The sequence below is a fragment of the Lagenorhynchus albirostris genome, chromosome 10 (genome assembly GCF_949774975.1).
Source record: "Lagenorhynchus albirostris chromosome 10, mLagAlb1.1, whole genome shotgun sequence".
NCBI lineage: Eukaryota > Metazoa > Chordata > Mammalia > Artiodactyla > Delphinidae > Lagenorhynchus > Lagenorhynchus albirostris.
Window position 1 is genome coordinate 41,822,290 of NC_083104.1, and position 27,505 is coordinate 41,849,794.

At 39.7% G+C, this 27,505-nt stretch overlaps 1 protein-coding gene across 3 annotated transcripts in view; it reads right to left on the reverse strand.

The window, feature by feature from the left end:
• Positions 1-27,505, reverse strand: part of SACM1L (SAC1 like phosphatidylinositide phosphatase) — a 57,721-nt gene that overhangs the window by 6,375 nt on the left and 23,841 nt on the right. For all 3 annotated transcript variants that reach the window (XM_060162175.1, XM_060162174.1, XM_060162176.1), the window contains 12 exons: positions 23,881-24,030; positions 21,022-21,081; positions 20,079-20,112; positions 15,693-15,794; positions 13,526-13,611; positions 12,663-12,749; positions 12,089-12,157; positions 8,614-8,693; positions 6,044-6,142; positions 2,741-2,879; positions 589-658; positions 400-472 (listed from right to left, as the gene is read on the reverse strand). In XM_060162175.1, coding sequence (XP_060018158.1) covers positions 400-472; positions 589-658; positions 2,741-2,879; positions 6,044-6,142; positions 8,614-8,693; positions 12,089-12,157; positions 12,663-12,749; positions 13,526-13,611; positions 15,693-15,794; positions 20,079-20,112; positions 21,022-21,081; positions 23,881-24,030 — 1,049 coding nt within the window. The remainder of the gene's footprint in view (positions 1-399; positions 473-588; positions 659-2,740; positions 2,880-6,043; positions 6,143-8,613; positions 8,694-12,088; positions 12,158-12,662; positions 12,750-13,525; positions 13,612-15,692; positions 15,795-20,078; positions 20,113-21,021; positions 21,082-23,880; positions 24,031-27,505) is intronic.

Here is a 27,505-nt window from a genome sequence, read left to right on the forward strand (position 1 = left end):
AAGACCCAACCACATGTGTAACAAATTCAAAACATTCTAACCTCTCACTACCCAGTGTGGTCCTTGAAAACAGCACCAGCACCACCTGGGTACAGAATCTCAGGCCCTGCCCCAGACCTGCTGAGTGGGACTGGGGTGAGTCAGGTGCACAGTAAACTTTGAGAAAAGCTAAGGAGCCATGGTTCTCAACCCCCACTGTGCATCAGAATCACCCAGAGATGCTAAGAAGACACCAGTGCCTGGGCCCCATCTCCCTGCAGTCCTGACTTGACCGGTCTGAAATGAGGCCCAGGCACTGGTGGTTTGCTGTTGCTATTGTCTAAAAGTTGCCCGAGTGATCTACTATGCACCAGAACTGTGAACCACTGGTCTGGAATGTGATTTTAAAGCATGGCTTGCCTGGTAAAGTCAGTCTTCAAGGCACCAGTTCCCGCATACTGTTTGGCACAAGCATTTGCATTGTCAGCCCAGGCTGTGAGAAAAAGTAAAAATCAGCTGATAATGATTAAAATAACAACCAATGCTCTAAATCCAAATTATTTATTTCAAACTTTGAGTAACCTTGCCTCTGTTAAAGAAATTACCTACCGTTTTTGTAAATCTTCTCAAATTCATCTTGTTCTTCAAGCTTTTGTCCCACATGCAAAACTCCTAGTCTCTGGAATAAGAATCATACCTATGTTTATGTATAACAGATTTCAGCACATATGACTTAGGAAGAAAAAGCATAGTCCCCAGATCATCTGTCACCTGGCTGTAGGTGGGAGATGCTTTCCCTGTACATGGGGACCACAGCACTCTCCCGCTCAGGCCAGGCTGCAAAAGCCTCTCTTTGGGCTTCCTTCTGCCCATAGCCCCCACTCTCCCTTGAGCCCCAGCACCGCAGGAACAGTGGCAAGACTGTAAACTCAGAGACAGGGGCAGAAGGGAAAGGACGGGGGAGAGGGAAGGCTGCTGCAGGATTCCAGCCATTACTACCTCCTTTCCTGCCACCCCCAACCTTCCACTGACTTTACCCCTCTACCTCCTCACAATTCACCATCTCCAGACTTCTGACCTCCAAACTTATCCCCTAACCCTGGGACCCTTTGAGAACTGGGATGAATACTACCTACCTACCTCCCCACAAACAGCCCTTTGCATATCATCTCAGAGGACTCCTGGGCATCCTGAAGCTCTCTATGGACTCCCCACTGGAGTTCACTGACCACAGATTAGGAACTCCTGCCTTGGTCTTTGTCTCAGACCCGCTACCCTCTTAGAACCACCATCTTCACTGCTCAGCTCAAATGACATCTCGCTCTCTCTCCCTCAGAATGGGGTCTGCCCATGCTCAATGACCTGCCCTCACTGGAAGGGGAAAGGCACAACTGGAGTCCCCACATTAGCTGGCACTGAGGCTAGAGAGGTTCCTGCCCAAAGACTCTCTGAAGGTTGGTTAGGTTTTATAATACTATTTTCAGCATGTAAATTAGTTAAATACAGATTACAAAACCTAGTTAAATAGAGTTCTGTTAATCAGCCTTGGAAACAACCATTCCTAATATTGTTTCTATTGAAAAATATATTCTGAAGTACAATAAATCCAACAGACTGACAAGGACACAGTACCATACAAGCTAGAGAATGCTCAAAGAGGACAACCACTCCTTTGGTATGTCCTACTTGAGGATTTGGGGAGGTATTTTCCCTCCATAATTCTGCCCTGAGTCCCATAAAATTGTCATAAACAAAGTTGAATGTTTACAAATTATTTAGGCAGGAAACCACTTGGGATGCATTTTGTTTGCTCCCTACATCAAATGCCAATGTGATCTGGAAATCTGGGATATACATATTTTTAATTCCAAATATAAAGAGAAGAAAATATTTATACCTATTCTTTCTCAACAACACAGTCTTACTGGTAAAGCAAAGCTGTGTCAGAAACCTTATACCTGGGAGTTAATATCCCTTGCCAAACAATAAAAGAGGTGCAAACGAAAACAACTTTTGAGGTACTATTCTGTACTATTAAAGAAGAAATAAAACCTTTCTAAATAAAAATATTTAATGCTGGCAAGATTCACTTTTCACTGCTGGCTAGTCTTAGGGGTAACTGGTATAACCCTCTTGGAAAGTATATATTCTCTTTAACCCAGGAGTTAACCCAAAGGAAATAATTCAAGCTAATAATACTATACATAGGTATATTCTCTATAGCCTTATTTATAAGCCAAAAATATAGAAACCTAAATGGCTTAGTAAATTATAGCACAACAATGCACCTCTTAAAAACTATGATCATGGGCTTCCCTGGTGGCGCAGTGGTTGAGGGTCCGCCTGCCGATGCAGGGGACACGGGTTCGTGGCCCGGTCCAGGAGGAACCCACGTGCCGCGGAGCGGCTGGGCCCGTGAGCCGTGGCCGCTGGGCCTGCGCGTCTGGAGCCTGTGCTCCGCGGCAGGAGAGGCCACAGCAGTGAGAGGCCCGCGTACCGCAAAAAAAAAAAAAAAAAAAAAAAAAAAAAAAAAAAAAACTATGATCACATATAATGCTAGAGCAAAAAGGCAAAATTTAAAACTGTACATACACTGACCATGGTTATGGACAAAGTGTACAACCATGGATGGCAAGACACAAAACCAAAAAGAATTGGGTTAGGACGGGGGCATGTGAATGTTTCTTGTTATTGGTTTTTAAAGATGAAGTTTCTTTTTTGCTATATTGTTTATCTGATAAAAGAAAAAAAGCATTTGTACCTGAAGCTGGGCCTGAAGCGAACGACGAGCTAACAGACTCTGGATCACATTAGTTCTGTCCAGACAATCCATGCAATTGCTGCGGAACACGCCTTCCTGGTTAGTCACCACCTTGCCGTCAGAGTCCACTAGAAAATAACTAAAACATATTTATATAAACACTCTCATACCAAAGTCAGCCAAGCCTACTAAGGACAGACCTCTTATAACACAGGTCCATGTCAGAGACATTGTTAAAACTGAATTAAACCTAAATTAAAAGGTCACATGGGAAATGTACAGTTCAGGTATATTTGATTACCAAAGACCAAAAGGAAGTTTGAACAGAAGAGGCAAGACAGCCCCTATCGCAAAACAACTGTAGCATCAAGGTCACTTCACCCAAGAGATGTGAAAAGGGACAGTTGGGAGTATTGTAAAGATGGCTGTGGACATCACTGTGTTTCCCTAAGGCCAGAAGAGGTCTTCCTTTGACATAATTATTGCACCTATGCCCCCTACGTCGGGATTTCTTGAAGCACAGTCCCCTGTGCTATCTGTATCAGAATTCCCTGAGATGTTTGTTAAAAATGAGGATGCTTGGCCTTGAAATAAACTGAGTAAGACTCTCTGAAGCAAGGGCTGGATATTGTGCATTAAAAATATTTTAAAATCCCTTCTTAAAATGGGTAATAGGGCTTCCCTGGTGGTGCAGTGGTTAAGAATGCCAATGTAGGGGACACAGGTTCGTGCCTTGGTCCGGGAAGATCCCACATGCTGCGGAGCAACTAAGCCCGGGAGCCACAACTACTGAAGCCCGCGTGCCTACAGCTCGCGCTCCACGAGAAGCCACTGTGATGAGACCATGCACTGCAACGAAGAGTAGCCCCCGCTCGCTGCAACTGGAAAAGCCCATGTACAGCAATGAAGACTCAACGCAGCCAAAAATAAAATAAATAGATAAATGAATTAATTTAAAAAAGAAGGGTAATATATGCAAATAGTACTAAATTTATAAGGTATAATAGGGTATTATTTGAAAAATCCATTTTCCTTTCTCCCCTGAACCACCCAGATATCTGCACTGGAGCCAAACCATGGTTACCAGTTCCTGTGTTTCTGTCATTTTTAACAATCTGTTCAGATTATTCTATGAACTCAAAAATTTGACAATGTTGACACAGTGTGGCAGTAAAGAGCATGGACTTTGGCAGCAAACAACTGGTTTGCTACCCTTAGCTCCTCAGGCAAGTTACTAGCTGTGTAACTTTAAGTAATTAACCTAATCTCTCAGAGCCTAAATTTTTTTCACCCACGAAATGGAGATGACAGCATCACCATTAGGCTGCTCTTAGGTTTAAATGAGATAATGTAAAATGCATATAAAGTGCTTAGCCAGAGTGTATGGGACAGAGAATACAATGAATACTAGATAATATTAATTTTATTGCAATTACTCCCCAAAATCAAAAAGTGAGGGAGAAACACAATAGATTCACCAAGGGCTAAAAATCATGACCTTAAAATTAAGGGCTTAAGGGACTTCCCTGGCAGTCCAGTGGTTAAGACTCCGTGCTTCTAATACAGGTGGCATGGTTCGATCCCCGGTCAGGGAACTAAGTTCCCACATGCCGTGAGGTGTGGCAGAGAAAAAAAAAAAAGGTTTATAAGAATGTGTTTAGACTAAAACTCTACATGAGGTTCATGCCAAACTGGTGAAGTTCGATTAGAGTATGTATATATAGAGTGCATGTGAGTGTTGGCACCCCATTAGTACTTATAAACTAAATACTACATGTTTTATAAATATTATTTCTTAAACTATACAAGTCTAAGAGATGAGTATTATTATCTCCACTTTACAGATGGAGAAATCAAGATTTGAAGATAACTAACTTGCTCCTTGGTCACATGGCTAATACGAGGCAAACTGAGATTTCAAACTTATTGTGTAGGACCCCAAAGCCCAGATTCTTTCCACTTCCCCCAAAATCCCTGGAAACAAATGTGCAGAGAGGTCATCTGAAAGTCACAGGTGAAATGTCTACTGTCCCTGTGGAACATAGTGAGAGCAAGGGACAAAGATTCTGGTGTCAATGCTCCCTTCTTTCTTACACTCTGTGGGGCAATAATTAACAGATAAACCCAAGGAAGTAACCCCTCTGACAAGGTTTCTCTACCCCAATAATCATATAGGTCAACCCCCCTTCACTAGCTATGCTCAAAACAAAACCTCATAGAAGAAAAAAAACACAAAGCAGATTTAATTAACTATAGCTGATGACAACATGTATAAAAATATTTTTTTTAAAAGCTTAGCAGGGCTTCCCTGGTGGCACAGTGGTTGACAGTCCGCCTGCCGATGCAGGGGACACGGGTTCGTACCCCAATCCGGGAAGATCCCACATGCCACGGAGTGGCTGGGCCCGTGAGCCGTGGCCGCTGAGCCTGCGCGTCCGCAGCCTGTGCTCCGCAACGGGAGAGGCCACAACAGTGAGAGGCCCGCATACCGCAAAAAAAAAAAAAAAAAAAGCTGAGCAAATGTCTACAGAAGTTTTACTATGTTACTGTGTAACTGAAATTACACAGTGCATTAGAACTACACAGGCAGAACAAAATGAGACTGGTTTCCAGATTCCTACTTCTGGCTTTAAAAATAGGTAAAGACTGACATGTGCATAGAGTACAGCAAATGTATGAACCCACACAGTAAGTAACACTGTAAACACATATGAGAAGTACCATGAAGATATTCAGACCCTTTGATCCATTATCCTACCCTCAAGAATTTATTTCAGGAAACAGTTTAACAGAAGTAAAAATATATTTATACCCAGAGTGATTCACTGCAGCACAATCTTTCATGGTAGAGAAAAGGAAACAAACCAGATGCCCGATGCAAAGAAAAGCATTTAACTGAAACTGTACTATGACAAAATGGAACACAGAAAAGCCATTAAATGCTATCATTACAAAGACCTGGTAGGCTAATGACAAAATGTGATAAAATGTTTAGTGAAAATAACTGAACATAAAACAGTAGCAAACTAACTTCAATTATATAAAAATTTGTAAATGCGTAGAATACATAAAAATATGAAAATACCTGGACTTGGGTCATTTTTAAGAATTTTTAAATATTTAAAAATTACCAAGTCTCATCTTTCAGGGGGAAAAAAAAAAAAACTACAAATGAGGGTATAGACAAGTGCTATCAACCTAGTGAACTATATCTGTAAGTCTGTTAGATAATGCATAATATACATGATTAACATATGCACCTACCTCATCCCTCTACCTCTGTAGGGAAATAACATAGCTTACCTTAATTCATCTTGCATTTCTGCTACTTGATCCAATAAAATACTTAGTCGATCCCATCTCATATTTTTACATTCCTTATGGAAGTCAAAGGCAATATATCTACCAAAAGAAAAGATATTCAGAAAGTGACTAAAGATTATTCATTTTCTTTCTGTTAATAATACCTTCATAAGCTGATCCTCCTCTCTACATACACATCGCCTGGGAACAGTAGAGCCTCCTTCACTCTGGGTTTACCACTATACACATACACATGCATGCAGGCATGCACAGACACACCCACCTTCTCATGCTCATATCTACTGAAGGAAAAAAATACACACACACTCTCTTCTATCTTCACATGTTTTTCTAGAGGCCCTGAGATAGGAGTAAAGAAGCCCAGCGAAATGCTACAGAAGTGAGCTCAGGAACAGCAATCAGGCATGTTAATATAAAGTAGCCTTGTCCAACTGAATATCTACTGTATATTTATTCTCTACCCCCATGTGCAAAGAATAGGGTCTTTTTTTGATTTTCAAATCAATTAAGATGTTCAAAATGGTCAAATGCAATTCAGTCCAAGGAGGACTGGACTGCCTGTTGTGTATTAGGGGCTGTGAGAAGAACAGAAGCAGGATGGTCCCCATTCTGGTTAGTTACTGTTCATCCTACCAAAATATTCATTATCACTATCCATACATCACACATACATGTGGTAGAGAGAATTTTCTTGTCCATCAATCTGTAATGGGCTGTTTTCAGTTATCTAATATTTAAGAGGTATAAATCTCAAAGTTAGAACATATCTAACAGTGAAGGTGCCCTACTATGAGCTGGAAAATGTTGCCCCTGCCCCTTGAGAGGGGGAAACATCATTAACCAACTCCCGAAAGTCAAGAAAGGAAGAAAGAATGAAGAGAACCTGGGCACCAGGGTACATGAAGATTCTCACACATTCCACTTCTACCCAACTTCCTATTCAGGGATCAAGTCAAGTCATAAAGGAGGAGGACTAGAAGAACACTACACTCTCATCTACAGAGTTAAATTCAGATTAGGTGTCTGCTCTCATGGAGCCTTGGCTCCAATGGCCGAAGGGACATCAATGTAGGGAGGGCTTCCAGCAGGTCAAGAGAGGGGCTTCTATCACCTCAATGGTTATCTCAGGGGAGAATGGGGTACGTAGAAATTAGTATAAAAACAGAAGTTAGCCAACTGTGACACTAGACTTTGGGAAGACTGGGAGTGGGGGGAAGCATTTTCAAAGGCAGCTCCATTAGAAGTGGTGGTGTGATAGTTATTTTTGGAGTGCTCTGACCATAGCTCTAGACGTGCCTGAAAAATTTAAGTGGCTCACTAGCACATAAATGCACCTGGATTCTTAAGCTTGTATCCTTCTAAAATTACATTTGTTAAAATTACATTTGTATCTTCTAAGAATGTCTTACATCATTATATTTTGGTAACAATAGCTTTAGGGTGTTTATTCCTTAGCAGTATGTAACCTCCAAGTGCCCTGGAACACCAAGGGCATAACTTTAGACTCTGACTTATGCCTCAAGTTCTCAAAGTTAGCTGCTGCTACAAGCACTAGAGGCAACTCTGGAAATGAGTATACCTACAGAAACCCTCTGAAGCACAGACAGGGGCTTAACCAGGGGTGTACAAAGGAGGCAGCAGATAAGACTTTTTCCAGAATAGACATGTTGGACTCTAAACCCAGTGATGCTGATTTTTCAGGTCTTAGGTATATTCTGAGTAATTCCTCTGAGGATTTTGAGGCACATCCCGGATAGGAATCACTTCTCTGACTCATCCAAGTGTGTTTGGGCAGGTTCCACTATGAGAAGGCAGAAATGGGCATGGAGTAAGGGTCTGATAAATTTGCTAGAGTTTTTGAGTTGGACAATAGGCTTAAATTCTTCCTCAAAGGTTCATTATATCATTCTATTTTTGTGTATGTTTAAAAATTTCCAGAGGTTAAAAAACTTCTCCCCAAATAATCGAGTACCATTTCTTTTAAAGTCTTCCCCCAATGCCTGTGACCACTTCCTACCACAGTATACCCCCACCTCCTACCCCGGTTTCCTAATGCAGAAGCTCCAAATGGGCTGACTCATTACCCTGCACATTTCCACAGGGCAACTGTTTGTTTTAGGATCCCCCCTCTTTTGACAAGGCCACACAGAATTTGTAACTATTGCCTGCTGCCTTACAGGAGGGCAAGCTGCTGCTCCAGACAAGGCCGCCATGCAACAGTAAATTGCTCCAGCTCGTGTGGAGGTCAGGACCAGGCAGACCACACCAAACAAGCATGAGTAACTGAAATTCAAGACCCAATGGGCAGAGCGACACAAAGCCTCAAGGAGAGGATTTTAATCAAGGGCTAAACTTTTACAAAATTAAAATTAAAATTCAACTGTTAAGAAGTTATTCTGCAACATGAATTATGCCAGAGAAAATTTCAAGCTAACAAAATCATGCTTTGAAAACAAACTGAAATACATCTAGAGAGATCTATGTACTTACGTATATATGCATTGCACATCTACTGTGAAAATACCTACAACAGATTTCTAGTGAGGTACCTGATCATTCCATTTGCCAAGGAAGACACCATTGTTGCAAACGCCTGTTCAAGTGGCTTCTCTGAGCCCTTCTGATTAACCTGTAAAAAATTAAAAACACCACAGCCTGCTTTTTAAAAAAATATTGTTTGTTTATTTATTTATTTATTTATGGCTGTGTTGGGTCTTCATTGCTGCACGCGGGCTTTCTCTAGCTGCAGCGAGCAGGGGCTGCTCTTCATTACAATGCGCAGGCTTCTCGTTGAGATGGCTTCTCTTGTTGTGGAGCACGGGCTCTAGGCACCTGGGCTTCAGTAGCTGTGGCACGTGGGCTCAGTAGTTGTGGCTCGCGGGCTCTAGAGCACAGGCTCAGTAGTTGTGGCACACGGGCTTAGTTGCTCCGCGGCATATGGGATCTTCCCGGACCAGGGCTCAAACCCATGTCCCCTGCATTGGCAGGCAGATTCTTAACCACTGTGCCACCAGGGAAGTCCCACCATAGCTTTCTTTTAAGTTTAATTAGAAGGACAGAGTGACATCAGCAAAATGGCAGACTAGGAAGCTTTAAGCTCTTATACCCTCACAAAAACATCAGAAAAAAGAGAAGCTGTCTAAGCCAACTTTGTAGGAGCTCTAGAAAACAGTCAAAGGTTTATAGCAACCAGACGAATGTCCAATCAAGATAAAGCCATCCTCGGGCTTCCCTGGTGGTGCAGTGGTTGAGAGTCCGCCTGCCGATGCAGGGGACACGGGTTCGTGCCCCGGTCCGGGAAGATCCCACATGCCGTGGAGCGGCTGGGCCCGTGAGCCATGGCCGCTGGGCCTGCACGTCCGGAGCCTGTGCTCCACAACGCGAGAGGCCACAACAGTGAGAGGCCCGTGTACCGCAAAAGAAAAAAAAAAAAAAAAAAAAAAAAAAAAGATAAAGCCATCCTCAAAATAGTAGGACAATTCTGTAGCAGTTTTCTTGCCCTTATCTCATCCTTTCCCCAGTGCAATGACGATCTTAGCTTAAGCAGCAGCAACACAGTTCTCAGCCCCCCTCCACAAATCCGAGCAGACCAGACCTTATTTGCACACTGCTCATATAAGCTACAAGACGACTATAAACCAAGATGCCTAGGGCAAGATATTTCAGGTGGAGACATAAAATAGACCATCTAAAGCCTGCAGAAGCAGCTGGGGTGACACTCTTTGAGAAATTAGGATACTCAAAAGCAGCCATGTATACGGAGAGTTTTAGACAGCCGTATGCATACCCAAGCAAGATGCATGCTCAGAAAAGTCCTGAAAAGACCTTAAGCCTTCACCTCAGGCTAATCCCTACGTTCAGAGCAAGCCTAACTAAATAAGCGAAGGACTGCTCCAACACAGAAGCAGTCTGCAGAGATTAGGAGATGGGGTTGTTCTCTCTTTTTTGTTTTTTCCTTTGTCTATTTCAGTTCCTTGTATTCAAAGAAATTTCTGTCAAAACATTAGATGAAAACAAGCTAAAAGAACGGAGACTTCAGTGAGCATACACAACAAGGAACAGTCTTTGCAAAAATAGTTTGGAAAAGTCTCAAAACAAATAGATTACTACAGCATTCAATAATCAAAACAAAAACAAAATAAAACAACAGCAAACCCCTGAGAAAGAAGAATCTAACTTCCAGAGTTACTACATTATAAACATCCAATACCCAGTTTTCAAGAACTACAACAAAATCATAAGGCATACAAAAAAACACAGGAAAACAAGGCTTAGCTTACTCAATGGAAAAGGATAAATTGATAGAAACCATCCCTGCAGAAGCCTTATTTATAAAAAGCTTTCAGGGAATTCCCTGGTGGTCCAGTGGTTAGGACTTGGCGTAGCCTGGGTTCCATCCCTCGTTGGGGAACTAAGATCCTGAAAGCCGTATGGCGTGGCTAAATTAAAAAAAATAAATAAATAGGATTTCCCTGGTGACGCAGTGGTTAAGAATCCGCCTGCCAATGCAGGGGACACGGGTTCGAGCCCTGGTCCAGGAAGATCCCACATGCCTTGGAGCAACTAAGCCCGTGCGCCACAACTACTGAGCCTGTGCTCTAGAGCCCTCGAGTCACAACTACTGAGCCTGCGTGCCTAGAGCCCACGCTCTACAACAAGAAAAGCCACTACAGTGAGAAGCCCATGCACCACAATGAAGAGCAGCTCCCGCTTGCTGCAACTAAAGAAAGCCGGCACCCAGCAACAAAGTCCCAATGCAGCCCAAAATAAATAAATAAATAAATATTTTAAAATTTTTAAATAAATAAATAACAAAAAGCTTTCACAGTAACTGTCTTAAATATGCTCAGAGCTAAAAGAAAGCATGGACGAAGAACTAAAGGAAATCAGGAAAACCATGTATGAAAAAAATGAGAATATCAACAAAGAAACAAAGTATTCAAAGGAACCACACAGTAAGTCTGGAGCTGAGAAGTACAAAATGGAAATTAAAAATTCACTAGAGGAGTTCAACAGCACATTTGAGCAAGAAGAAAGAAGAATCAGCAAACTTGTATAGGACAAAAGAAATAATCAAGTTGAAGCAGCAGAAAGAGAAAAGAATCGGAAAATTGAATGGAGCCTGGGGAACTTCTGGGATACCATCTAACAGACAACATATTCGTTATGGGAGTCCCAGAAAGACAAGAGAGAGAGAAAGGGGCAGAGAGATTATTTAAAGAGAAAATGTCAAAAAACCTTCCCAAATTTGATGAACGATATAATCTTCAAATCCAAGAAGTGCCCAATCCCCAGATATGACGAACCCAAGGAAACACACCAAACACATTATAATCAAACTACTTAATAACAAAGAGAGGATCCTGAAAGCAGCAAGAGAGAAAGGACTCATCACATACAAGGGATTCTGAATAGAATTATAGGCCAATTTCTCTTCAGAAACCTTGGAGGCTAGAAGGCAATGGGATGATATATTTAAAGTACTGAAAGAAAAGAACTGTCAACCAATAATTCTATATCTGGCAAAACTGTCCTTCAAAAATGAGACAGAAATTAAGACATTCTTGGATAAACAAAAGTTAAGGGAGTTCATTATCCCTAGACCTGCCCTACCAGAAATGCTACAGAGAGTTCTTCAAGTTAAAATGAAAGGACACTACAAAGTAACTTGGAGCCACATAAACAAAAACATTCTGCTAAGAGAAATAAGAAGCAAAGGAACAAATATTACACAATACAATTTATATGGGATACCCAGAATAGACAAATTTATAGAGACAGAAAGTAGAACAGAGTTACCAGGGGCTGAGGTAAGAGGGATAATAGGAAGTTACTGTTTAATGGATACTGAGTTTCTGTCTGGTATGACGAAAAGTTCTGGAAATGGTCAGTGGTGACGGTTGCACAACACTGTAAAATATTTAATGCCACTGAGTTGCACACTTAAAAAGGTTAAAATGATAAATTTTGTTAAAAAAAAAAGGATGCTAAGGTTTTATTCCCCCCAAAATGTAAGAAACATACCAGATTGATTATGACTTGTTTTCCATAAATAATTATTTGTGAATCAAAATGCCTTTGGAAACCATCCATCTAGAGAGGGGGAAAAAAAGTTATATACTTTACCAGATTACATTATAAGAATACTTATAAGATGTTAAAAAGTGTCTCCTTAAATGTCCTATCTCTATATTCAAAAGAATGACATTAAGATGAACTATGTCTTCTAGATATTCTAAATACCATGTAGTGAGTAGTAATTATAAGCCATTCTACTCTGAGCTACAATATTACTATTTTATTTCTGAGCATGTCAAACAGAATACACTAAATATTCTAAACAGCGTACGACTGCAAATCTTACTGAGATCTCTAAAATCTAAATTTACCGTGTCATTCAGTTTGTTTTTCCACATTTCTAACATACCACATACACAGCCCTTTGGTTTATAAGCTCGCTAAGTGCCAGAACCAAGGAGAAAGGCCTCAAAGATGTTGAAGTCTGACTTATAAGAAATAAATACATGCTCTATACGCAAACTATAATGCCACTAAGCTTCTATTTATAGCCAATGAAAAAAGCATGGAAGATACACACATGATTTGCTACTTTGTTGATCAGTGGCAGTGGTTTGTACTTGAGATTTGGTCTTTGAGACCAGTAAAGTGGTATTGATCCTCGAGTCTAAAAGAAAAGAAAAGATATGTAAAAAGAAACATACGCACAAACTTGTTTTTCTCACCTTATTGTCAGCGGTATATACAATATCAATGACCGCAAAAGAAAAAATAAAAATGCAATCTACTAACTATGAAAGAAATCCATGCACACCGGCTCCTAAAATTCGTATTTTGGGGCATGCATTTGGAAAGGACTTTTTCTGATTTTATATACATGCACTTGTGTAGTAGACAGTTGTGTTTCTCCTAAATTCTAAAATAAATCAATTTTTATCCACAAGTAAAAATTACCAAGTTACATCTGGTATATAATTTGGCATTATAATAAAACTAGAAATTGCTTTATTCATTCTCAAAAGAATATGTTTATGAACTTAAAAATATTTTTAGCCATTAATACTCTGGAGCAGTAAGTGATCCACAACCCAGATATTATGTCACAATGAATGCAAGGCAGGTAAAGTCAGTCATAAGCCAGCTGCTTGCCCTGTCATCACTGCCCTGAAGAAGTCTAAGGGGTTAAGCAGACCAGTGGCTCCATTTCCATAACCCTTGCACCTCCTACCCTACCCTCTCCTTTAGGGATTTAATTCAAGGGCAGAAAACGTCGGCAACTGAGTGCCAGGTTAATGGAATATCCTTGTTTGGGGTGAACTCTTTCCATATTGTAGACAATGATATTACTTTAAAAAGGAGAGAAATTTCAACAATATGTCAGGAAATTACAATCCAAGTAGAAGAGACCAACTGGCTGGCTGCCTAACAGACACGTTAACTTGCCTGTACAAATGAAGCTCTGCTCCCATTGTAGTGCACAATTTGTTCTGTTTCTACAAAGTTAGCTGCATGGCCTTCAGAATCAATTCCTGAATTGGAAAAAAATTAACTATATTTATTACATAAGAAAAACATCAGAAACTCACTAATTCACTCTAACTTGAAGAGAATTAAGTCAGTTCAAATTAGTGGAAAAGTACTTATAAAACTAAATTTCAAACAAATGCATAGTCCACCATCAGAAAGCTCACAAAGCTCACTCACTTAAACAGGCTTAAAGGTAGTATTAACGACCTAGTAACAAACAAGTAATGTTGGCTGCTGTTTAATATATCAATTGTTTATATACACAATCCCTCTAAAACAGTGTTTCTCAAAACAAGTTCTCAAAAACCTCTGACAGTATACCCATAGATCCCAATTTTGGAAGTTAAATCCATTAAACACAATATTAAATGCAAATGTGGGCCATTACGTTAACAGTATTTTGTTATAACGATGCAAATGGTCCAGCAGATGCGTATAATTTTAATTACCAAAATGAAAGCACAAAAACTCTATATGATCCTACAATTTCTACAACTCCATGAATATACCCAAAAGAACTAATTTGAAAAGCACTGCTCTTAAATATTTAGCCTTGATTTGGTTAGTTCTTTCAAATGTTTGAAGCATTACCTTACTATCTTGTTTACATAAGAAAAGCTTGCTAAGCAAAGGCAACTTTCAAGCGAGTCCCTGACTCAATTAGGACAAAAAAAAAAAACCCAACAGATTTTTAATGATCTCAAATATTTCTTAACATTCTTTCTATCTGACGTACTTCTAAAACATATAACATTTTGAGGTGTAACATATAACATCAGTGTTTCTGTTAACATATTAACAGAAGGGAAAAAAATTATAGTCAAATCAGCAATAAAATGCCTTCTCAGTACGTTCTAAAATTACTTGTCAGAAGCATGGGCTATACTTGGTTCTGTCCAGAATTCCCATTAAGGAATATTTTATTATTTTAAATAAATAAAATATTTTAGTTATTTTAAAGTAGGTATTTTAAAAAGTGAGATTGAGAATAAGAGTGAGACTGTGTGTGTGTGAGAGCGAGTGAGTGTACAAGACATCTTTATGAAGCGATTTCCAATATATATTAAGTTAAAAAAAAACCAAGGTGCAAGAAAATGTACACAGTATACAACCACTGTCTGCAAAAGAAGGAGAACATACTTGGAATAGCATGAAAATTATCTGAAGGATAAGTAAACTAACAACAGATCAGCTGGTCGGGAGGTAAGATGCAGCAGATGAAGTCAGAAATGAGAAATATTTTTTAACTGCATATCTTTTTATACCTTTGATGCCTGATCTATGTGACTGCATTACCAATTCAAAACTTTTAATTAAAAAATATGACTCCATCCAAGAAAATCCAGATACAAGGGCATTGCTAACTCTAATCCTGGTTGTGTGATCTTGGCCAGGTCACTAACTAAATGTCTTTCTTCCTCTGCTATATCACCTATACTAAAGGAGATTAACCAAATGACTTTTACAACTTCCTCGCCCAAAACTTCTATGATTTACCTAAGGGTCCATAGGATTCTATTCTGATATACTCTGGCTTAAAAAAAAACCAGAGTTCGGGAAACTCATTTTCATAATGACAGTAACTTCTAATACAGATTTTAAAAGCTTCGTTTAAGCAAATTAGCGTGTTGCTAGCACAAAGCCTAAAGAATAAATGCTCAAATGTAAATCTTCAAAGTTGAAGGCATAAGGTCAAATGTCTAGCTTTATACATGCAAAGAAACCAACAGCAATATAAGAAAATACTTTCTCATATGAGTTTAGGTTATTGAAAACTATGGTGAGTTCAGTCAGCTATGCTCTCAGACATCCAGCAAATAACATGATCAATTCCTCTTAAAGCAGTAAGAAGCAGCCTACAGTGTCTCATTAACATCTGCAATGTAACTACAGTAGCTGGAGTAAAGTACAGAAGACCTACCTAATTATCATAATGAAGCAGGAGATAAATATTTAGCAAGGCTATCAAATGATAATGAAACAAATAAAATACAAAAGGTTACATTCATGTTACCACGAGCCAAACATTAATTAGAGATAGATATAACCCAGTACCAAATCGTGCTGACAAAATTAATCTCACCTCTTACATAATAGCGGACACCAGCTCTGAAACAACTCCTCCTCGAGATGAGAATCCAATCAAAGTATTTTCCATTAATAGAACATGAGTGCATAGTAATAACTTAACTACATTAAGAAAAATATAACATATTGCAAAATCATATGTATTATTTTCAAATGAAATTTGAATCTATCTACCCTAGTAAGAATGTCTCTGCCTTTAGAAAATAAAAAGGAGAATATGCAAATTTTTGGTTCCTCATGAATATTCACAACCCTTTAGTACTGATTGTGAAGTTTTGTCAAGTCAGTAACCCTATAATGACATACAGTCAGTGTGTTTAAGTGGTTCATTACAGTGTTTCTATTTAAATAATATGATTTCCTTTCCCAGATAGTCTCAACCACTTTCTGAAAGTAAAGAATTAAATATTAACCACATCACAAAAAAATCTTTGAATGAAAGACCTGTACATTTAAAATAGATTAACCTTCCAATAAGAAATGGAAAAAAAGGGGGAAAAAGACTAAGCTACTGAAGTTTATATTATATGCATAATTATAATTACCAATAACAGTTGCTAAGTATATAAAGATTTACAGATCAAACTGTAAATTAAAGATTATTCAGAAACAGAATGTATCTCTCTCTTCCTCATAGGTTTGGGTTTGCCCTATGGTTATTTCCTATACATAACATTTTGCTTAATGTAATTTGATTCATCCATTATAAAGCATTAAGAGCATAATAAAATAAATATCTATAAACCTACCTCCGACTTGCGAAAAGTATCAAAGCCCTGAATCTAGTATCTGTTCCTTCTTCATCCCATCCAACTGCCTTCTTCCCCAGAAGCCCTGTGGAGACGATCCCCCTGCCTTCTTAGTTTCATTATATGCAACCATGACGTGAAAACACACAGCTTGCTTTTGAGTTTTATAAAAATGGCACAACACTCTTAAAAAACTTCAAGTCCTTGTTTATGCCCCCAGTAAGTACCTAAGAGTCATCCTTGCACTGCATGAAGCATTAGTTTGGTCCTCTTCATTGTTGTGTGCAATCTATAAGAACCATGTCACAACAGCCCTAATTCTTCTGCTGATGGAACTCGTGGTGCTCAGAGTTTGCTCTAACAGTGGTGCCGTAAACATTTTTGAAAAACCTCCTGTATAAATGTATTGTGTATGTAGAGGGGAAGGCCTGGTAAATCCATAAGGAAATGCCAAATAATTTTCAAAATAGTGGTACCAAATGATACTAGCAATATGAATTTCTTGTGATTCATCCCTCTCTATCACCTGGTATCATCAGACTTAATAATGAGTCATCTTGAGCTCCAATTCACAAACCTTTAAAACCACAGTACTAGAGAAGACTCCAAAGCCATATTTACTCATTCATTCATTTGGAGCAGGGCACAAAGATGAATCAAACATGGATCTGCCTCTAAGAGAACTGAGTATAGCATGGAATATGTCTATTTTATGAATCATTTTCTTCTGATTACAAGATGAATATCCATCCAAAAGCATGTAAGGAACGAAAGAAAAAGAAAAATCATGCAGAATCCCACCACCATGACACAACTTTTAAAATGTCGATGTATTTACTTCTAATCTTTTATCAATTAGTGACTCTCAGGGCCATGCACTCCCACTTGGGGATGCCCATTTCACACTTTCTCTTCAACCTCCAGCTACTACTCACAGCTAATGGCACTGCTTCCAATTTCACTGTGAAAATAAAAGCCATCCACATGCTCCCACCACATCTATCTACCTACTAGCCTCCACGTCCACCATAGCTGCTTCCTTTCTACTAGGGCGGATGAGCTGGATGGTGGATAAGCTGTCTATGTCAGGCCTTCGACCTGTGTACTAGACCCCACCCCCTCACACACTCAAGGACATTGCTCCAGCATGTGGCTGTGCTCCCACCTTCTCCAAAATCTTTCTTCCCAGCATCTGGTAACAGCCCCCATTTGGGGAGAAGTGGGGGAAACAGGAACATAACCTCCCTAATGGTCTTTTTTTTTTTTTTTTGCAGTATGCGGGCCTCTCACTGTTGCGGCCCCTCCCGTTGCAGAGCACAGGCTCCGGACGCGCAGGCCCAGCGGCCATGGCTCACGGGCCCAGCCGCTCCACGACATGTGGGATCTTCCCAGACCGGGGCACGAACCCGTGTCCCCTGCATCGGTAGGCGGACTCTCAATCTAATGGTCATTTTTAAACAACCAGCAGCATATCAGCTGATGAGACTCTCTGCTTGGAAACCTTATTTTCATTTGCTTCTGGGACACTACTCTCAATTGGTTGGTTCTTCTCTTCCTCACTTGCCTTTGCTGGTTCATTTTTCCAACTTCAAATCTTAGAGTAACTCTATATGACTCGTCCTTTCAGTTCACTTACTTTGGTTCCCCCACTTCAGAAGTCCTTTGTCCTGAGGCCTGTAGTCCGTGGCTCTAGCATTTATTCACTATCTAGAACCCCCTTCAGGCTGTCTTCTTTCTCTACACCTTTTTCTTCTCCATATACATTTCTTCCTTTGATGATCTCATCCCACTTCATGGCTTTAAATGCCATCTATACCCTGAGGACTTTCAAATTTATGTCTCCAAAAAAAAAAAAAAAAAAAAAAATTTACGTCTCCAACATGGACTTCTCTCCTAAACTCCAGTTCCATTAATCTATGTCTTCTTGACAATCTCTACTTGGATATTTACAGAAATCTCAAGCTCAACATGTCCAAATAGAAGTCCAGATACTCTGGCCTGCCTTCCACCTCGGCTCTTCCCCACCACAATGCATGGCTTCCTTCCACTTACTCTGGCCAAAAATCTTAAGACTCATACTCAACCCTCCTTCATTCCCCATGTATAATTTGTCAGAAAATCCTTTTAGCTGCACTTTCAAAACATATCTAGAACCTGACCATTTTTCATCACCATCAGCTACCGCCCTGGTCCCAGGCAACATCACCTCCATCCTGATTACTACAACTGCTCCTAGCTATTCCTTGCATCCTCCCCTGCTCACCTTTGGCATATTCTCTACATCACTGTCCGAGTGATCCTGTCTTACCATGACAATCCTCTACTCAAATCCCAATAGTTTCCCTTAACAGTTAAAGTAAAAGACAAAGCCTCTAAGGCCCTGCATAATGTGGGTCCAGCAGCCTCTCTGAACACAGCTCCTACTCCCTGTCCATTCTCTGCTCCAGTCACACTCCCGCCTTGGGCCCTTTTATCTTGCCGATCTCTAAGTACAGGAAACATCTGAGGACAGGTCTAGTCAAAAAGCTACACTAAACAAAAGCCAATGTAAAACTTCAGATTTAAAGCTAAATAGATAAACTTTCTAAAATCACCTAGAAAAAGTGTTCTATAATCTCATTTGTTATTATTTGCCCATTCACAATCTCATTTTGGAATTAAAAAAACACATACACACAATTGGCCCAAACCCTTAAAGCACTACCTAAATAGTACACTTGTTATTATTTTATCCTTAGGAGAACTTAGAGAGCTCCAGGGAAAAACAAAAACAAAAACCAGAATAAACAGGAGCTTTTATCCTGACATTTTCTGCTTTTTATTCCCCCGCAACTGTGGAAAATGTTTCCTGCATTACTTTTCTGTTTTTAAGTATAACAAGCATAATAATTTAAGGAAATCATACTAACATAATGAACAAATAAATCACAGACTGTGTGTTAGTTAATAAGCTTCTTTGTGGGTATGTGATAGAAAGATCCCCTCAGTTTCTGCAGGGCAGAGTCCTGACTATAGGCACTCATCAGCACATTGTGCTTACCCTTTAACAGCCAGCTCACTTTGCTTCCCTATTTTTATTATGATGTCTATGATAAAGATTAGCTTTAAAAATGAACTTACAATTAGATAACCATTACTCATTTTGTATTTGTACTACACCTCACCCCAAGCATCATTCTTTGTACACCATGTATTTTCATTTTTCTGTGGCTATTTCAAATGAAAAATATAATTTTTAATTGTAATTCTCCTCTCCAACTTGCTGGTTACCCTAGTTCCTAAGTCTAACTTTTTTAATTGCTAAGGAAAATTTTCAATAGGCTAAAACTATTCTTGTTTATTGATACAAAGTCTAATAAAGCCAAAACACAGTGGACATATTTCTTCTTTTAAAACACCAGCCCCAGAGAGCATTAGTCAGTCTAAAGAGTTTATTCTATTAAAAAAAAAAGGTCATTTACAACCAGTATTCTAAGATTTTATGTTAATGGTTTGATATTATTATCAAAAGAGATTTCTACTAATTCTAAAATACTCTCCTCATGTAATATTTGAGACTGTCTTTAAATCTAAATTCTAATAATATTTAAATAAAGGCTGCTAGAAAACTAAAGAGTAATATGTAAGGATACAGCCATATAATACCGGAAGAGCAAACCGATGGACCTGAAATGAAGATGTATGTTATGTTTAGGAATAAATATACTTCAAAAATAATAAACAAAAAGAAGCACTATATAAAATATATTTACAGATGGGGAGGTAATATACAAATAAAACAAAGTAGTAAGCTTATGGGTAACTTTTAATTTTAAAGACATTTCTCTAGTGTAACATTGTCTTTTTAATTAAAAAAAATTAAGTATGTGCTACAATCATTTGGGCTTGAACATTTCCAGATTTTGGAACACTAATAAAACTACGTGAAGTTGCAGAATGTTTATCTCCCTCCTTTTCAGTCTTTGCCCGCAACAAGTTCACTGCTCCAGGGAAAAGATATCTCCACATTAATGGTTTGCAGTTTAAACTACTTTTCCCAAAAAAGCAAAGCAAATGCCAAGGGATAATGCCATTAGGCAAATCTGTTTACCTAGATTCAATACATTATGCTTCCTAGGTGGCCTCCTTGTTTACATCTCATTTGTATAAACCAAGAACAGAGGAAGGTGACACCTATGCATGTCTATCCTGGGTGACTGAAGGGAGTCAGGTTCCCATAGGAAGACAAATGCAAAGCTCTCCACTGCCTGGGGAATTAGCTCTGGCCCGATTTCTAACATTATTCATCTACCAAGACCCATTCTCTCTCTCTCACTTATAGAAAGCAATGTATTTATACTGAGGTATTTTTTTCTTTATTTAAGGCTTCTATAGAAGATCTGAGTAAAATAATTAGGCTTCTTCAACCTACAATGATGTGGGAGGGTAGATCGGATCAAAGTCCGTAAGTTATAAACAGAGTTAAATTAGAATTCTTTACCAAAATCCTTGGTGATTAGGTAGCCATTTTATAACATGTATTCAATTAAAACTTGAACTGTAACAAATAAGCTGGTTTTATTTAGTGTACATTACCTCTGGCTGAGCAGAAAGTTCTCTTAGAAGATGACCATTCCATACAAACCGCTGGTCTGCCTAAGAGAGAAGTTTTAAAATTAGTATTCAGTATCTCCTGCCAATTTGAGTTTCTACAGAAAGAAAAGTATAACAATCAATGTCTCCACCTGGTGGCTAGGAGCAGGTCTCTTTGACATGCTGCAAAAAGAACACTTCGGGTATCCCTGTCTCGTTGCCTCAAGCCAGTGCTGCTGGCCCATACAGAAACCTGACAGTCCCCACAGGCTCTTTCTCTTATATTTAATCAACCACCGAGTCCTAAATCCCCTTCCAGATCCATTTCCTCTTCTACATATCTATTCTCACCACCCCTGGCTAACACCTGATTGCATCCCAACTACTAAAACAGCCTCCCTAGCCTCAAGCCTTAGCCTGGCCCCTCACACCCTTCCTCCACATGCTGCCAACAGTTGTCTAACATGACACGTCTCCTGTCTGCTGGAAATTCTTCACTGGTTCACAGTCATCTAAAGAACCAAATCTTCACATGGCCTAACCAGTCCTGGAATCTGGCAACCCCTACTTAACTCTCTGCTCTCATCTTTGGCCACTCTGACTTTCAAACTATACAGAAGAAACTCCCTCAACAACTCAGTAGACTAACCAATTCTCTTCATTCTCTTTATAAAACACAGCAACGGACACTCCCGTCCCCCGTCCCCAGCAGAAAGTCACGAGGAGTGGCTCTTGCACTCAGGCGTAACCAGTTGAACGGTACACTTCCTGAGATTCAGACTGTGTGTTCCCAATCAGTTTGTGCCAGTTTTTCTTATTATTCATAACATAATTTAACTATTTTATAAATCAATGAAATATGACTTAAAAATAAACTGATCTTTCTATAAAGTTGAATGATTTACAACAGAACTTGATAAAAGGCAAGTTGCTAAAAACAAAACTTCTGTTGAATTAGGAGTAAAAATGGCAACTATAAAAGACTGGAGAAACATAGTAAAAATATATGGTATTCTGCAAACAGACTGCTCTGTAAGTGTCAAAATCTTTAAAGAGACTCAAACTGGAAAGCATTATGGATATAATTTATACAGGAAAGACAATTAGGAATCAAGGAACCAAAAACAAAGAAAAGCTTATGATCCTACATCAAAAAATTGACCAATGTAAAATTTTATGTTTTAAGTTGAGATAAAATGTTTATAGTATATATGATTCACTTATCACTTTTGTGATTCCCCAAGTTATGGTAACTTTGACTCTTCTGATTAGCTGACAAAAAATTCCCTCCCATCCCAACAGATGAGATGGCTTCTTCTTCAGTTTAGCCTAATATTGCCACTGCCTCTGACTGGAACCCTCCTTCTCCCACTGCCGCCTCATCAATAAGGCCTATTCATCATTAAGTCTCGGCTCAAAAATCACCTTCCTCTGTACAGTCGTCCCTTACTCCCCCAGACAGAGTGAGTCCCGCCTTCCTTCAGGATCCTACCACACTTGGGTACCCATCTCTGTGACAGCAATTGTCCCTTGTTCTGTGATTGCCTGGACTTCCACTTCCCCAGTAGACTGCAGGCTCCCGAGAGGCAGGGGCATGTCTTTTCATCCTGTGTGGCCGGTGGCTAGTATAGTGCCTGGTACATGGCAGGCATCTGAGAGACATTTCATACCGAATGGAGACTGTAGCAAAAAAGCAAGAGTCTCTTTGCAGTTAAAAGCCAAATTTCTTCATTGCTTAGCTTACGTCTAAACTTACATTGAAGCCTACATAAAATCTTACGAAATTATAGACTATAAAGTCTTTAAAAAGCCAGTCAACTAAAATATCGATTTAGGACTTCCCTGGTGGCACAGTGGTTAAGAATCCACCTGCCAATGCAGGGGACACGGGTTTGATCCCTGGTCCGGGAAGATGCCACATGTCGCGGAGCAACTAAAGCCCGTGCGCTGCGATTACTGAGCCTGTGCTCTAGACCCCACGAACCACAACTACTGAAGCCCGCGTGCCTAGAGCCCGTGCTCCGCAACAAGAGAAGCCACCGCAATGAGAAGCCTGTGCACTGCAATGAAGAGTAGCCCCTGCTCGCTGCAACTAGAGAAAGCCCACACGCAGCAACAAAGACCCAATGCAGCCAAAAAAAAAAAAAAAAAAAAGATATAGGTTGAGCTATATAAAATGATCATTTTTATTGGTCAAATATGGTCAATTAGTCGCAATTTCGTATGGTCCAAACTAACAGATAACTGACTTTTTTTTTTGACAGCAGCCTTTTAAATGCTGTCTGTCCCCTAAACGTATCTACTTTTGCTAACAAAAAATCAAGGCAGCAATTATCTAGGTTCCTGAACAGCAGAAATTTTATGTTGAAATCACCTAAGGTCCAGTTTTAAAGAAACACTTAAGTCAATAAAATAACCAAAAACCCCACCCTAAACAAAAGCATATTTTTCAAGTTCTTAAGTTTTTACTTTTCTACTTGTAAAAACCATAAAAAGCACCACTGCAGAAAGAACATCATCCATTAGAACATTAATTTTACAAGTACAATTATGTTGCTAATGCTAATAACCGTTACAACACAGAACACAGAGAGCTAGGAAATTACCAACATTCATGTTTAAGCTAGATTTCTAAAAATGGACCCCTGTGGTTCTCAATCCTGTCTGTGTAACATACACAGATTCTGGGGTCCTGAATTTGGAAATGAGATGTCTATTTGAAACATGGTATACTTTCAAAGCCCCATACATGATCCTGATAGAGCCAGGACTGAGAAAAATCAATATGTATTTTATGGATGAAATAGAGAAAAGCTCCTTAAAATTAAAAAAAAAGTAATAATAACTGAAGATTAAGCTTACCCTTTCCAAGAGACTCATTTCCTGGAATTCTGGACTAGTGTTAGACAGCCGCTGCAAAGTATGGGTCAAATCATATGTCGTTGAAAAATAAAATCCATCCACACTCAAGACATGGTTTATCATTGCTAGGAAAGTTTTGTTATCTTGTAACTGTACACAAAGGAGAGCAAATAATCAGTCTATCTTGTACTTGAAAAGGAATCTATCAACATGACAAAAGAGTGAAAATAAAAACCTGAAAGTTCAGCCCTGTTAAATGCCACTGGCTCAAAGACTGGGCAGGATGCTCACCATTTCCCCAGGACCTGGGACAGTTCCTGATATATGGACAATGCTCCACACCATAGGGTATTATATTAACTGATTAGGGAGACCTCCTTTCCCATTGGTATCCTTCACAATTTTTACTTTAAAGGGCAGAAGAGTTACTTTAACACAACATCACCACCTTAGGTTATGACCTACTGCGTCCCAGACACTTTACAGAGATTCTCCTTCATCTTCACAGCAACCCCTTGCTAGTTTAGCATTAATTATCCTCATTTGACAGAAGAAAAACATAAATTCATGAGGGGCCCAGTAACAGAGAGTCAATAATGAGAGAACAATACCATCCTCATTCCTAAGAAACTTTACTGGTTTGGGCTAGTTGGGAAGTAAAATGGAATTCTTTACCAAAAAAAAAAAAAGCAAAGACTGAAAAGAAAAGTCCAGGAGAGAGAGAAGTGGCCAAGATGGTAGCGTAGGAAGACCCTGAGCTCACCTCCTCCCACAGGTGCACCAAAACTACAACTATTCACAGAACAACTATCTATGAGAGAAACCTGAAGACTAGTGGAACAGATTTTTCACAGCTAAAGATATAAAGAAGAAACCATGATATGGGTAGGAGGGGTGGAGACCTGGTATAGTCAAGACCCACACTCTCAGGTAGGTGACCCACAAATGGGGAGAATAATCACAATTGCTGAGGTTCTCCCCAGTGAGCAAGGGGTCTGAGCTCCACATCAGCTACTGAGGCCAACGATCTTGCACCAAGAAGACAAGCCCCCAGAATGTCTGGCTTTGAAGGCCAGAAGGGTTTGTGTGCAGGAGAGCAGAACAACTGTAGGAAACAGAGACTCCACTCTTAAAGGGCCCATACAAAATCTCACATGCTCCAAGTCCTATATAGCATGGAGGCATTTAAAAGGAGTCTAAGTCAGACCCACTTAGTGATCTTTGCGAGCCTCCTGGAGAGGCAGGAGGCAACTGGGACTGCTACTGGGGATGCAGATGTTGGCAGCAGCTGTCTCAGGGAGTTTGTTCTACCACGAGGACACTGGTGCTAGCAAGTGCCCTTTTGGAGTCCTCCTTCTGGCCTACTAGTGCAGGGGCTTACCTGCCCACCGGCAGGCCGGCACCAGTGCCGGGACACCCCAGGGCAAACAACAGAAAAGAACAATGAAACTAAGACCTGTTTTTCTGAAAAGATAAATAGAAATTGATAAACCTTTAGCCAGACTCATTAAGAAAAAAGGACGTAGGGCCTAACTAAAATCAGAAATGAAAGAGGACAAATTACAACCAACACCACAGAAATACAAGGGATCATAAGAGATTATTACAAGTAATTGTACACCAATAAAATGGACAACCGAAAAGAAATGGATAAATGTCTAGAAACGTACAATCTCCCAAGACTGAATCGGGGAGAAACAGAAAATATGAACAGATTTATTACCAGTAACGAAATTGAATCAGTAATCAAAAAACTACCAACGAAGTCCAGGATCAGATGGCTTCTCAGGTGAATCTACCAAACGTTGACAGAAGAGTTAACGCCTATCCTTCTCAAACTATTCCAAATAATTGAGGAGGAAGGAATGCTTCCAAACTCATTCCATGAGGCTAGCATTACCCTGATACCAAAACCAGATAAAGACAATTATAGGTCAACATTACTGATGAACACAAATGCAAAAATCCTCAGCAAAACATTAGCAAACCAAATTCAACAGTACATTTAAAAGATCACACACCATGATCAAGTGGTACTGATCCCAAGAACGGAAGGACAGTTTAATATCCACCAATCAATCAATATGATACACCACACTAACAAACTGAAGAATAAAAATCATATGATCATCTCAATAGATGCAGAAAAGGCTTTTTACAAAATCCAATATCCATTTATGATAAAACCTCTCAACAAAGTGGGTATACAAGGAACACACCTTAACATTATTAATAAAGACCAGGGAATTCCCTGGCGGTCAAGTGGTTAGGACTCCGTGCTCTCCCTGCTGAGGGCCCAGGTTCAATCCCTGGTCGGAGAACTAAAGTCCCACAAACCACGTGACGGGGCCAAAAAAAAAAGACCATATATGACAAACCTACAGCCAACATCAAGCTCAACAGTGAAAAGCTGAAAGCATTTCCTCTAAGATCAGGAATAAAACAAGGATGCCCATTCTCACTACTTTTACTCAACATATTATTAGATGTCCTAGCTACAGCAATTAGACAAGAAAAAGAAATCAAAGGAACCCAAATTGAAAAGAAGTAAAATTGTCACTGTTTGCAGATGACATGATACTATAGAAAACCCCAAAGTAAAGATGCCACCAAAAAACTAGTAGAATAGGACTTCCCTGCTGGCGCAGTGGTTAGGAATCTGCCTGCCAATGCCGGGGACACAGGTTCAAGCCCTGGTCCGGGAAGATCCCACGTGCTGTGGAGCAACTAAGCCCACACGCCACAACTACTGAGCCTGCGCTCTAGAGCCTGCAAGCCACAACTACTGAGCCCACGTGCCACAACTACTAAAGCTCGCATGTCTAAAGCCCACGTTCCGCACAAGAGAAGCCACTCCAATGAGAAGCCTGCGCACCACAACAGAGAGTAGCCCACACTTGCCGCAACTAGAGAAAGCCCACATGCAGCAACAAAGACCCAATGCAGCCAAAAATAAAATAAATAAATTTTAAAAATACAGAAGTCTGTTGCATTTCTATGCAGTAACAATGAACTAACAGGAAGAGAAATTGAGAAGACAATCCCATTTACAACTGCATGAAAAAGAATAAAATACCTAGGAATAAATCTAACCAAGGCGGTAAAAGACCTCTCATTAGAAAACTGTAAGACACTGACAAGAAAACCATAATTCAAAAGGATACACGCACCCCAATGTTCATTGCAGCACTATTTACAATAGCCAGGACATGGAAACAACCTAAACGTCCAACGGTAGACGAATGGATAAAGAAGATGTGGTACATATATACAATGGAATATTAGTCAGCCATAAAAAGGAATGAAATTGGGTCATTTGTAGAGATGTGGATGGACCTAGAGTCTGTCATAGAGAGTGAAGTAAGCCACAAAGAGAAAAACAAGTACCGTATATTAACGCATGTATGTGGAATCCAGAAAAATGGTACAGATAAACCTATTTGTAGGGCAGGATTAGAGATGTAAACATAGAGAACAGACATGTGGACACGGGCAGCAGGGGGGAGAGGAGGGTGGGACGAACTGGGAGATTAGGTATGACATAAATACACTACCATGTGTAAAACAGCTAGCTAGTGGGAACCTGCTGTATAGCACAGGGAGCTCAGCTCAGTGCTCTGTGATG